Genomic DNA, 13942 nt, shown 5'->3' with positions numbered 1-13942 from the left:
TTAAATTTTCAATGCTGTGACACTGACAAGACTTTTAGAGAATGAAAATGACATTCTTCAAACTCCCAGAATATTAGTGTCTCTCTAACTCTTTTATCAGTCACACAAGCATAAATGTTTCTTTATTTTACCTGGTTTCTTAGATACAAATAATCTCCATGCCTTAAAAATATTAAATTTATTCTTTAGGCATCCACAATCATTCACTGTAACAAAACTTGGCCTTAAAAATCCTTAGTAATTAAGCACTGAGGAATATATACATCTCAGCACATAAGTAACATTCCAAGCCAACACTTGCTTTCACTGGAAATGCAAAATTAGACATGAACTTGTCACTTACAGTCCTTAGATATTTCAAATTACCCTATCCTTGTAATATTTCTCCACTGACTACAAAACAGGTCCTCCAAATGTCTGAATAAAAGTTCTGGCAGGTCAACAGCAGCCTGGCAAAGCCGTAAAATGCGTGAAATGAGCTCACTTTGCAGAAGCTGCAGTGCGTTCTGTGTGCCACGGACAATGATCACCACCTGGGCACCCGGCAGTCTCAGCAACTCAGGTCAGCAGGTGAATGGGTCAAGTCCTTGCACAATTGCCTGAAATTTAGGGTTAGGCATCATCCTGAGAGCTCACCCACATGCCCAAGAGCCAAGAGTCATCCTGAGAGCCTACCCACGTGCCCAAGAGCGGAGGGGCTACAGCCTCTACCATGTACTAGGGGACTCAGAGAAAAGCACCCCTATGCTCCCCAGTGTGTGTCTCCACTGTTCCTCCAGCCTGTCTTAGAACCTCCACCCCCTACACACCCCGGTATGTATCTGGACTGTCCCTCCAGAGGTTATAAGGAAACTCCATCCCCTACTTCCTTGCATCCATCTCTGGACTTCCAACTTTTCTGGTCTATACAAAACAAGTCTACACAGACATGGTTTTTATACATGTTACCTTTTTCACCTCAATTAGATTTTCAGCCCTTTGAGAGCTGGAGCTGCATTTTCTGTATTCAGCACAGCAGTTGGCAAGGGTCTAATCAATCAATCTAGTTCTCTCAGTGCCTTGTTAAGGCTCCTGGGACCCAGCCACAGGATCAGGCACGTTTCGACGCCTTTACCTTAGGTCTGTTACAACTCAGGCTATTCAGATGTATGAAAAATGGGTGGTTTTCAATGTTTTAGAAACGCAATTGCTGTTGTGGCCCCCAGCAAACACGGAACTTCCAAGGACTTTGAAGGGTCTTGCTAACCATCAATTCAGTGAATTACTCACGTCCTCTTGAATGCCTGGGCTCGCAGATTTCTGGTTCTAAAACTGGACATTAAATCCAGTCACCCTGGCATGTGTTTTCTGACCAAGCCAGTGACCAGGCAGCGCCATCGACTTATTGTCCTTGATGACAATCTTGTCGTTGGCCCTTAGCCCCGCGTATTTAAAAAGTGGCCTATGGAGGCACTGGCTGCACAGTGAGCGTACCTAATGCCATTCAATCGTATGTGCTGAACTGACTGAAATGAATATTTACGTATACCTGACACAATAAAAAAAAAAAGAAAAAAACGGCCCTGTGTGGCCTCCGTAACATCTAGTAAGGAATTCTCCCATATTCTCCTTGTGTTCTGAGAGCCCCGAACTCTAAACGAGTGAGGAAATGTGGGTGCACTACCCCGGGGCACCTCTCAAGGAAACTAGGAAATGCGGGTGCACTACCCCGCGGGCACCTCTCAACGCAACGAGGAAATGCAGGTGCACTACCCCGAGGGCACCTCTCAACGCAATCAGGAAATGCGGGTGCACTACCCCGCGGGCACCTCTCAACGCAACGAGGAAATGCAGGTGCACTACCCCGAGGGCACCTCTCAACGCAATCAGGAAATGCTGGTGCACTACCCCGCGGGCACCTCTCAACGCAACGAGGAAATGCTGGTGCACTACCCCGCGAGCTCCTCTCAATGCAACTTGATGCCAGCACACTGTCACTTTCTCCTCTTGCTTTTGCTTTTTGCTCACCATGGCTTCAGAGTTCTTATAAACAAACACACATATAATTTCCTCGTTTTTCTGCTGCCGTGCTGTGCGTGGTTTACTGGATACTTCTGCACGGTGCCGTCCTGCAGCCACCAGGCTTTCCCGTCTCCCGCTCCTCACAACAGCTCTGCACAGAGATTCCCACAGGGCCCTCTTGCGGCGGCGTGAGTTTCTTTCGGAAACTGGCTCCCTGCCCACCACCGCTATGGATGGCCGGTCCATTAACTCCTGCTTGTGCTGTCCTTACAAAGGGGACACACTGGGCCTCGCCACACGGCAGGGGGCCGACGGCTGGACTCCCACAGTGTGCTGGGTTCTGAGTCACCAGACCACGCCTTCCGCGAGGAATGCCCGAAGCGGCCGGATAAATTACCCCAAAATGCATTTCAAACTTGTTTTTACAGCAACTAACCTTTGGTCCTCACTTTATTTGTAGCACATTTACCTGCAAGCAGCTAGGAGTTTTCCTGATCAACAGGATGAAATCACCCTATCTCCATGACACCAGGCACACCTCCATCTAGTATTCGGTATGTAACTGCCCAAAACATATTTGGGGAATGAATAAATTAACAAATGCCTTGAGCTCCTCCCCATTACGTTTGCGGTAGATTTTAAGAACACATCCTTAATTCAGCTAAGTGAGTTTCCTTCTATCAGCAGTTTTTAATGTTGGATGGTCACTGAATCTCAGCAAGTGCTTTTTAAACACATGCTGAGATGAGCATATGGGTTTATGTCCATTAATTTGGGGAAATCGTGTTACAAGAGCTTCTCAAAGGATCCTTGAACTGCTGCCATGAATGTAAAAGGTTAAAACAGGCTCTTGCTTACTTGTTAGGTTCGTGCTGGATTCAACTTCCTGACATTTCTGGAAGGAAATGTAGCATCAACCTTCGCTGGTGAGGGAGTTTACAAGTTTCTGCTAACATTATAAACTAATTCACACCTCATCCTTGCTTCTGCTATTCACTGGAACAGTGCATGCGACAGAGGGGTTTGTCTGCTCCCTGAAGGCTCAGTAAACTCCAGCATAAAAATATCTGAGCCTGGTGGGCTGTTCTGCACAGTAGTTAAGCAAACCATTCATTATCTTGGATCATTATAGGTTTATTCATGGTTTTTATTTTGGGTATAGTTAATTCTTCAAGGCAATTTTTAATTTCATCTAGCTTTTTGATAAAAAGTTATTTATAGCATCCTCTTATGGTTTTTACAAATTTCTACTGCAGTTACATCCTCTTGATCAACTTTTTCCTTCCTTCCTTTCCTTCCTTCCTTCCTCCATCCCTCTCCCCTCTTTCTCTGTGTCATCTTAATATAACCAGAGGCTTGTCTATTTTTGTACTATTTTTAAAGAACCAACCTTTGGTTTTGTTAATACTTTATGTTGCTTCCTGGATTTTTATTTCATCATTTTTGTCTTGCCCATTATTTTTTTCCTGCCACTTCCTTTGACTCTGCTGCTCTTTCGTGCAGCAGGCTGGATACTCAGTTCACTGTTCTCTGTTGTTTGTTTGTTTCGTTTCTTCAGAGGGAGTCTCGCTCTGTTGCCCAGGCTGGAGTGTAGTGGTGCCACCTCGGCTCACTGCAACCTCCACCTCCCGGGTTCAAGCAATTCTCTGTCTCAGCCTCCCGAGTAGCTGGGATTACAGGTGCCTACCATCATGCCCGGCTAATTTTTGCACTTTTAGTAGAGATGGGGTTTCACCATCTTGGCCAGGCTGGTCTTGAACTCCTGACCTCATGATCCACCCGCCTCGGCCTCCCAAAGTGCTGGGATTACAGGTGTGAGCCACCGCGCCCATTCTGTTTTATTAACATATGCCATGATGTCTATAATTCCTTAGACTTTAAAATCTATCCCATATAGTTTATGTTTTTATTATTATTCAAGTCAAAATATTTTCGTTTCCATTTTGTTTTTATCTTTGACCATGAGTTACAGAGTAGTATATCATTTTTAATTTCTAAATGTTTGTGTTGATTTTTTTTACTGATTTTATTCAGTTATTATCAGGAAATAAGGTCTGAACATCCATTCTTTGGCATTTGTTAATATTTGTTTTGAGGCATACTATATAGTTAATTTTTAAAAATATTTCATGTGTTTAAAAAAATACATATTCTGGAACTACTTGCTTCAAGGATCTGTATATGACCTTCAAGTCAATCATACTACATTGCTGTTCTAATCTTTTATGGTTTACTGATTTTTTTTTTTTTTTGAGACAGAGTTTTCACTCATTTCCCAGGCTGGAGAGCAGTGGCACAATCTCGGCTCACTGCAGCCTCCGCTTCCTGGGTTCAAGCCATTCTCCTGCCTCAGCCTCCCAAGTAGCTGGGTATACAGGCGCCCGCCACCACGCCTGTCTAATTTTTGTATTTTTAGTAGAGATGGGGTTTCACCATGTTGGCCAGGCTGGTCTTGAACCCCCGACCTCAAGTGATCCATCCACCTTAGCCTCCCAAAGTGTTGGGATGACAGGCGTGAGCGACCGTGCCTGGCCGGTTTACTGATTTTATGTCCAGGATCTGTCAATAGCAGAGACAGTTTTCTTAAAATCTCTCACCCCAATAGTGTATTTACATATTTCTGATTAAGCCTTGTTATATTTTGCTTATATATCTTAAGGCTATGCTGTTAGGTGCATATGAGTTTAGAACTGTTGTATATCTTCCTCATGAATTATTCCTTGCTTATGGCTTAACATTTAGTGTATTATTATAGTTATAGTGACAATACTTTGGTTACAATTTGCATTATATTTCTTTTTCCATCCATTTACTTACAAATCTTCTGTACTCTTATATATCTCTCACAAGAATTTATGGCTAGCTTTGCTATTTTATCCAATCTGAGGGTTTCTTTTACTGGCAATAGGATCCACTTTACTATGCGTACCAATATGTTTGTACTTATTTTTCAGTCTTTTCTCATATGATTTGCAAAGCTTTCTTATTTTATATTTTCTTGCATTTACCAGATTGGGTTTTGCACTACTGGTTTCAAAGTTAAATAATCTATTCCTATTTTCTTAGCAGTTACCCATAAAACGCAAACTGGACCAATCCATAGCAACAACAACAACAAAAAAAATCGGTAATAAGATCCTCCCCCTGAAAAATGCCGACTTCAGAACTTCAGAACACACGGCATGAACGGTCACCCTCCCCTTCAGTCGGCACTGGCTGGGGTTCCGGCTCCATCTTAAACTCAGTCGGCACTATCAGCGCTGCCTTGAGCGGGGCTGGTATCGACTCTCCACACGCCCCACACTTCCTGGGCTCCCCATTCCCTCCGGGCTCCCCACTCCCTCCTGCCTCCCCGTCACCTCCTTCGTGGTTCAGTGTGCTCTTCCCTGCAGCGAGTGCATCATTAACTATTTCCTTAGATTCTATGGGCAGCAAGCTCCCCCCTCTGCCTCATGCGGCCCATCTCCCTTTTAAAAGGACCGTACTTTGCTGGATGTGGCCGCTCAGGCTAAAAGAGCCACTTCCTTCTTCGCTTTGAGAACCCGCCCCCAGCCTGTGGGTAAGTCCAATAGCGGTTCCTTTGTAGGCAGCCATGTTTTCTCTCCAGTTGCTCTCAGGAGATTCACCCAGGGCATGGTGCTCTGCGGTCTCCACTGTATTGGCCTAGGTATGGATCAACGTGTAATTCATCTTGCTTTGAATCTCTAGTTCTAAAATCTGAGAATTTATGTTTTTCTTTAATTGTAGAGAATTCTTAGTTATTTCTTTGAATATTACCTTTGCCTGATTCTCTCTACTTTCTCATTGATGTCATTTATTCGATATACATTGCTGCTTCTCAGCCTCCGTGTTTCCTACCTCTTTGCCGGCATTTTCTGTACCTTTAACTCCTCTGTTTGCTTGGGATAAGTAAGATTAAACTGCCCTATTTCAAGGGTTATAAGCACACACACATACGTGCACAAACACCAATATTCCACCACACATCAATAAGCCATTCTAGAAGCAACATACAAAACATGAATACAGAAAACGTCTGGGCCGTCCACTAAATAGTCACTTTTGCATCCAGAGGGAAAGGCTGCTGAGCTGAATCTCCTCAAATCAATTCCAGACAAAATCAAACCTGGTTCAGAGTCTGAGTTTTCCCTTGGAACGTCATCGTAAATTGCCTCTTCTGGATCTGGAATAAACGGGGAGAAACACGTTAAACAGTGACCAACATAAACCTAGAGCAATTTAAATTTTACAGGGCCACAGTCGCCGATGATGTCATGATTATTCAAAAAGTTGGTTTATAAGGGTAGTTTTTTTTTTTATTTTTTACTTTTTCGTTCTTTGTCCCAACTAGTAGACAATGAGGGCTGTAAGGTAGCTAACAGCACCTTACCAAAGCATAAGCATTATTTTTAGGGCGGAATAATTTATTGGGAATGAAGGATGTCTCTTTAAATGGACCAGCTGTAAAATGTCACTAGGAAGGAGTTTTATGGTTTCCAGATCAAACTTATTCTATGATTTTGTGTTCAATTACACATTTCTATATGGCTCTCTGACAAGTATTTTAAGCTTATGAAGTTAACGTTCTGACGCACAAAAAAATACAACGGTGGCACACAGACTTCCAGAAATAAGAAAAGAGCCCATCAGTGCTGGATACAATGGAAAACCATCCCAATAAACCAATGACACCATAATTTTGTGCCACTGAAAGTAAAAAGTAGTAGCAAGTATCAAAATGCTAAACATATAGGACAGTGTTTCTCAATCTGTATCACGTGCAACACTGGGGCTCTGTGAAAGTGAAACCGTTTCATAAAAAAGAAGGTAAGTTCTGTAAGCAAAACCGTGCTGTATGAGATGACCACACAGGACACCAACAATGAGCCTGAGGTTTACTCCAATATCTGTAAGAGTTACACGCTTCACATGAAAATCCGTTTCATAAAAAGACCTTTAAATCGAGGTTCCACTCATTGACTAGCGGTGCCCTCCCTGCAAGAGAACGTCCAAACTACGACATATGACTGCGTCCAAAACGTACAGACAACCGCTTCCTCACCCACATAAGAAAGAAAATGAGACCAACAAACCCGAACTCTCCCCTGACATCCAGCCACCACTCCTGTCCCCACACTAGCAGGAAATAAAAATTCAGGAAAATTCCCTATCTGCTGCTGTTGTCAAGCTCCAGTATTACAGATGCTCTTTCTTTTAATAGCATTTACTATCTGCAACCACAGTAAAGATTTCTACTCCTCTTAGATAATGTTCAGGGACTGCTAGTTTAGAGATCATATTTCCAAATATAGTTATTCCAATTCACTGTCATCTGGGTAATAAAAATGAGTAATGAGAAAAAAATCAGACAAATTTTACTTCGGAAATAAAATTGTTAGCAAACAGCCAAGACAATAATTTAATCTTGTAACGATCCTGCTTTAATAGGCACACAGCGGAATCATCTAATTACACTAAGATCTTTGTTTTAACAACATCATAATTGAAACCAGAATGAAAACTTCCAGGAGACAGTTTAATAATCAGGAGGTAACTAAGATGGTTCTACCTTGTAAGTTGATCATATAAAACAGTTACATAGAAATTAGTGAGCCAGTGGATAATGAGAGGCATAATCAGGAAAGTAATCTTTGATTTTCCTTTAAAAATTAAAAAAACAAGTAAATCTAGCTAAAAATCTTTCAGCCTTTGAAGCTGCAGGTGGGACTGCAGATCTGGCCACCTGGAGGGGGGCTGGCTCAGCCAACTTAAAGGGAGAGAGAATGCCTTTAGGTTTACTCTGAATTGTACGGAAGCTCGAGCCGTGTGTTGGAAATGCACTCGCTTTAATCCACACAGAGACGGGACACAATCCTACAGGTTTAAATGTACATAAAAATAGAGTTTGGAATTCTTTGCTCTGTTTACATTGGAGACTGCTCTCATTTCAAGGAGTGAGATTATAAATAAAATGATGCACTTTTGGATGTTTCCTGTTTTTGAAATCTGAACACGAATCATTCACGTGACCAAAAATTGTGTTTTTGTCAAAATACATGTCTAGTCTGTCCTTTAATAGTTCTCTTAAATAAGCTATGATATTAATCAGATCATTACCAATTAGCTTTTCAAGCACATTTGCTTCAGACTATTGTTTTGGAAAAATACGCTACAGAACTTATTTTTAAGTTACAAATAAATAAGAGGCTACTAAATGTTTTGGAATCTGTTGTTTCTGCCAAAGGTAAATTAACAAAAGATTTATTCGGGAATTCCCATTTAAATTTGTACGACTCGATAAAAGAAAACACCAAGTTATGTAAAATAAAGTGTGTATGGAAAAAAAAAAAAAAAGGGAGGCCCACCCGCCCCCTCTTCAAAACGGGTGCCAGACACTGCATCTCCCTGGGAATCACAGGCAAGCGCAGGGTCTGGGTGGTGGCCGACCATGGCTGCAGGTCAGAGTTTCTGTTCCCCACATATCTCACTGTTACCATAATAATAAAGCCTGTGCTAGAAAGAAACGACCAGGAAGAGTGAGTGCGTGGACGTGGAGAGCTGGGGTGGCCTCACGGGAAGTGACAGCTTCAGGGAACCCTGGGAAAGTTCTGCATAGTCAGCCCATGTTACTATTTTCAGTAAATAAACATCTTTTTAGAGTTTTAGATCTGATGGGACCTGAGACTCAGGGACCCGGCCCCGCCGCAGTGACGTCTGTGGAGCATGGTGAGGATTCTGGCTGTGGGCAGCCGGGGAACTTACTCTCCATCCAGGCTGTGTTGGCCGGGTCTGCGGCCCAGCGGGCAAGTGCGCTGTCCTCTGGACCGACTTGATCTTCACTTAAAGAAAACAAACCATAAAGTCAGAATATCCAGGCACAGCCTAGTCACTAGGATGCCAGCTGCCCCGCAGAATGTGTGTGTGTGTGTGTCAGAATATATATATATGTTACTATACAGGAAATCACATATTTTCCCAGCTATTATTATAGGACATCCCCAGTTCAAGTTTTCACTCATAACTCTGTAAAAAAGTACTCCAGATGTTTGGCCTACGCACGGCGCAGAACACGGGCAAAGGCAATACAGCCGCAATACGGTCCTTGCCCTAGAAGGCCTGAACTGTCTTCTGGTTTTTCAGCCACCTCTTTGAGGACCTCTTAGGCCCTGCTCACGACGCTGGGTGGTAGAGATGCCAGCGGGCAACGGGCCGTCTCCATGTCCAGGAGCAGGTCAGTGGGAGAAAGAGATGCAAGGCCACCCAGCATAAACCACGGTGCTCTGCCCCCAGCGGGTGGTCACATGGGCCACCAGAGTCCCACACACACAGGGACTGCGGTGTCATCCTTGGCAATGGGAAGCTGTGGGAATGCTCCGCTCGGAAGGATGATGAGGTCAGACTCACCGCACACACCAAGCATCGCCCCATGAGAGGTACCACTGCTGACAAATGAGACGCAGCAGGGATCAGTCCTCCCGACACCACGTCCTGTGGGGAGCTGTACAAGGATGAGCCCAGTGGCAGCGCAGAGATACTGCTGGGAAGGCCAAGACCGGAAGCAGGGTGAGCACCCAGAGGTGTGTATGGAAGGCCTCAGAAAATGTTCCTATGGGAAGGGTCACTAACAGGGAATTATGTGATAATCCGTGCAGAGCACCCCACGATGACGACTTCTCAAGCAAAAGCTCTAACAGGCCCCAAGGTACCTGCAGGACCTTGAGGATGAGGGAAGAGAGCCCGTGTCCTGGTGACGGCCCTGTGGGTGCTGCGGGATGCCCCATGCCCTGGTGACGGCCCCCTGGGTGCCGGGGGATGCCCCGTGTCCTGGTGATGGCCTCATGGGTGCTGGGGGATGCCCCATGCCCTGGTGATGGCCCCCTGGGTGCTGGGAGATGCCCCATGTCCTGGTGACCGCCCCCTGGGTGCTGGGGGATGCCCCGTGTCCTGGTGACCGCCTCCTGGGTGCTGGGGGATGCCCCGTGTCCTGGTGATGGCCTCATGGGTGCTGGGGGATGCCCTGTGTCCTGGTGACGGCCCCCTGGGTGCTGGGGGATGCCCCATGTCCTGGTGATGGCCTCATGGGTGCTGGGGTTGCCCTGTGTGCTGTGCTGTGCACCTGTGAAATTAGGATGCAGCCCCCTGCTCTGAGAACTTATCACATCACCAAGGAGCATTCTTGGACTTTTAAAGTTTAAAATAATATCAAAACAAAAAGTTACCTAAAAAGGTAAAAGAAAATCTGAATCAAATAGAAACACTATTTTAAACTATTCGTAACTATTTCCGTGTTTGAAAAATTTCATCCTTTTGAAGATCATTTAAGGTTTTCCTCACACTACATTCTATATTCATTTTCTTCAAAATAATTCCTATTTTCAATGCACATATTTTTCACAATACATTTTAGGTCACCAGTGATAACACGCTACCACTAATTTTTAATTTTACATAAAATCTGCAATTTCTAATGGAGAACCGTGGCTGGACCTACCTGGTGGCACAACTCTGTTTAAACTGGGGCAAGAGCACTGCTCTAGTGGCTGCTGCTCCCCAGATACCCCACCCGCCTGCAGGGGGTTTCACGGGGGACACTTTACCCTGCAAAGGCCGCCTTCATGATAGGAAGGAGAAAACCAAATGAGGGAAAGCAACAGCAGGGCCGTGACAAGGGCCGAGCCTGGACATACCTGGACGCCTGAAATCAGACCCAGTTATCAGGCCCTCACTCCACTCATCCTGACCCTACATTTCCAGGGGACACTCGCCTGGGAGGGACCCGAGGCAGGAGGTGGGGTTGGGACAGCTCCCGCCGCGCAGAGCTGAGGATGGCGGGCAGGGACGCACGCCAGGATCCCCACATCCAGCTCCTCAGGAGAAAGGCGGGAATTCAGGAGGTGTGGGAAGACGGATGCAGATACCTGGTTGGAGGCTCCTCGGAACTCAGAGAATTGGGCTGGCGATCTTCTGTGACTTCTGGTGTTTCTGCTGGGAAAGAAAATATGTGATGCTGCTTTACGCCTGACAAAAATGCTCATGAAGTTGATGTTTTTACCCTTAAAAATGGTTTCACACTTTCCTACCAATCAGAGGCTTATCTTAGCATAAGGGTGATTAATAAATTTAAAAATTTTTAGCTCTTAGATAAAATGTATTCAAGACTGGAATCTAATAAAATGTGATCTACCGAGGGCTTGTGAAACAGCCAGAAATAAACTGCAACAGCACCCAAATGCATCAGGCTAGAGTTAGAAAGAAACGGGATGTTCTCTCCCACTCCATGTGTCCACAGGAGCCATGGCTGTGACTGGCCTGAAGGGGCATCCGCCTGGCACGCTCAAAAGATGTTCAAGAGAGGAGTAGTTACGCTTGTGACATGTGACACCAGTTTTCACTCGCACACACTCACATCCCTCCACACACAAATACACGCGCGGTCTGACCCGCCTGGCGATTCCTCCCTGCCTGTCTGTGGCTCTCCAGGGTGAACGGTGAGCCATGAGCAAAGCTGCAGTGCAGGTTTCCCAAACATTCCACGCAGGTGGGGTACGAACTTAGACCATCAAAGGACAGCCTGAGACGCCAGTGCAGAAGGAGCAGACCCTCCCACCTCGGAGCGCTCCTGGGCAGAAGCCAGCCAGAGTCTGTGATGGCTGTACTGCGTGGGTGCGGGCCACGTGGTCCCTTGACGAATCTGCCACCGCCCAGCCGCGTGGCACCAAGAATGATGTGGGGAAGGAGAGCCAGCAGCACTCAGCGGCTGCTGCTCATCACCACGCTGGCAGCTGTCCATGAAACGCTTTCTAAAGGGAATTTATCTTTGGGATGAGCAACAGTTCTCAACCGTTTTCAAACTGCAGCAGTTGGCTCAAAGTCGGAGAGAGCTGAGCTCGATGTAACCTGCTTGGAGGTCTCATCCCTGAAAAGAGGCCCCTGGTCACACCAGGAGCTGCCACACAGCTGGATGCTGACTAGCAACAGACACCAGATGCCCGAGGGGCTGGGGGGGTGGATCTGCGGGTAGCGCTGCGAATCCCACAGGCATCTGCTGGTTCAGTGTTCCGGGCCACCTTCCTGAGGGGCAGGTGTCAGGGCAGACGCAGGGCCAGGATCTGAAATCCAATCTGCCTGCTCCAAAAATTGCCCTTCCCACACTGCTAACACTGCCCCAAAGAAACACCCAAAGATCCAGCTGGGCGCGGCGACTCATGCCTGTAATCCCAGCACTTTCGGAGGCCAAGGTGGGCGGATCACGAGGTCAGGAGATCAAGACCATCCTGGTCAACATGGTGAAACCCTGTCTCTACTAAAAAAAAAATACAAAAAATTAGCCGGGCGTGGTGGCGGGCACCTGTAGTCCCAGCTACTTGGGAGGCTGAGGCAGGAGAACGGTGTGAACCCGGGAGGCGGAGCTTACAGTGAGCCGAGATCCCGCCACTGTACTCCAGCCTGAGCGACAGAGCGAGACTCTGTCTCAAAAAAAAAAAAAAGAAGAAAAAAAGGAAAAGAAACGGCCAAAGAGCCACAAAGCTTTTACTTGTGTTTTGCAGAGGGACAAAGGCAGGACGTGCTACCCAGCAGCAATCTCGCTGCACGGTGAGAACTGTCTCCCCCACGGGGGTGTCCAGGAGCACAGACTCCCATCCCCAGAGCACACACATGAGCCCTCTCAGGGCTCCACCCCAGGAAACTCTTCTTTCCTCCGCCTTCCGGGAAATTAAGATGCAAACTGAGTTTGTCAAGGTCAGAAGGAGGCAGACACGCTGGCCAGGGAGTCGCCTAAACAGCTCCGAGCAGCAGCGCACCCAGAGGCTTCTGGCCACAACAGCCCGTGCGTAAGCAAGAGCGGGACCTGCCTGTGGACGTCTTTCAGAGCTGGTTTCGGTAGGCAGGAAAAATAACGGAATCTGGTCATCCCAGTTTGGCCAGCTGGGAGCTCCAGGCAGGGCTCTGCAACCTCCCACCGCAGGCCTGGGGATCCTGGCCGGGCTGTACATCCCGGGGAAGCCCTGCAGAGCCAGGCGGCCGCCCCGCCCCAGGGAGGCTCCGGAGCAAGGAACGGAAAAGCCAGCAGTGCCACCAAGCAGGAAGTGTGGGCCAGGCTGGGGACCCGGCCTGACACCAAATCCACGCTTTTCCACCTCTCAGGAAGGAGGTCTGCGTTCACATCCCTCATTCAATGATCAAAACGCAACCAGAGAACCACCTGCTCCTCTACTCCGGGACTTAAAATAGTCTTTATTAGAACAAGGCTTTATTACCGGCTCTAGGTTGACAGAACAAAAATAAGCAAATTGTTTTAAATTCATGCTAAGTTTTTTAAAAAATAAACTACTTTAAATGATGTGCAATTATTTTAAATAATCAAATAATATTTTAAAATAAGAAAATCACTTTAAAACAAACGTATTTTCCTTCAGCCAAGAATCCCACACTCTGCACGCCCTCATTTCCAGGGGTTTCTCATGCTCCGCGGTCACAGAGTGACAACAGCAGCGTGGATCACGCGGACCGTGGTGAGTTCCCAGGACTCTGGCCGACTTCAACAGGAAAACGCACAGGAGGCCGTCTATCCTGAAACCTCTGTGGTTCCCAAAATCCAAAATTGAGATTTTTCTTTAAGGATTTTTTTTTTTCTCAACTGTTATTAACTGGAAAGGGAAGGTTGCTTCCTCTGAAACCTTTACAGGAATAAGAATCAGGTCTCAGGCGTAGATGCTGTGGGCTTCCATTAGAGGAACATCCCACGAACCCTGGGAATCCTGCAGCGCGTTCCTGGGAAAGACAGCATAGAAACAGATCTGGGCAAAAAATGAAAACTTCGCCTGAGACGCCTCGACTGGGTAGGTCCTGAAGACAGAGGCAGGGTATGTGCTTACCCTCACCCTGGCGCCTGGCCCTACAGCAGGGCCGGCAGGAGGCCCCAGCCCTTGGGCTGCAGTCG

At 46.5% G+C, this 13942-nt stretch overlaps 1 protein-coding gene across 5 annotated transcripts in view; it reads right to left on the bottom strand.

The window, feature by feature from the left end:
- ARHGEF10 (Rho guanine nucleotide exchange factor 10) overlaps positions 1-13942 on the bottom strand; it is a 134696-nt gene that overhangs the window by 84577 nt on the left and 36177 nt on the right. For 3 of the 5 annotated variants that reach the window (XM_055349691.2, XM_063709017.1, XM_055349694.2), the window contains 3 exons: positions 10920-10986; positions 8764-8840; positions 6062-6184 (listed from right to left, as the gene is read on the bottom strand). In XM_055349691.2, the coding sequence (XP_055205666.2) occupies positions 6062-6184; positions 8764-8840; positions 10920-10986 (267 nt within the window). The remainder of the gene's footprint in view (positions 1-6061; positions 6185-8763; positions 8841-10919; positions 10987-13942) is intronic. The other 2 variants (XM_004046572.5, XM_004046571.5) reach the window with 2 other exon arrangements.

Source organism: Gorilla gorilla, chromosome 7, assembly GCF_029281585.2.
Source record: "Gorilla gorilla gorilla isolate KB3781 chromosome 7, NHGRI_mGorGor1-v2.1_pri, whole genome shotgun sequence".
Classification (NCBI taxonomy): domain Eukaryota; kingdom Metazoa; phylum Chordata; class Mammalia; order Primates; family Hominidae; genus Gorilla; species Gorilla gorilla.
Note: the sequence above shows the minus strand (reverse complement) of the source record. Positions and strands in the feature narration are given on the sequence as shown.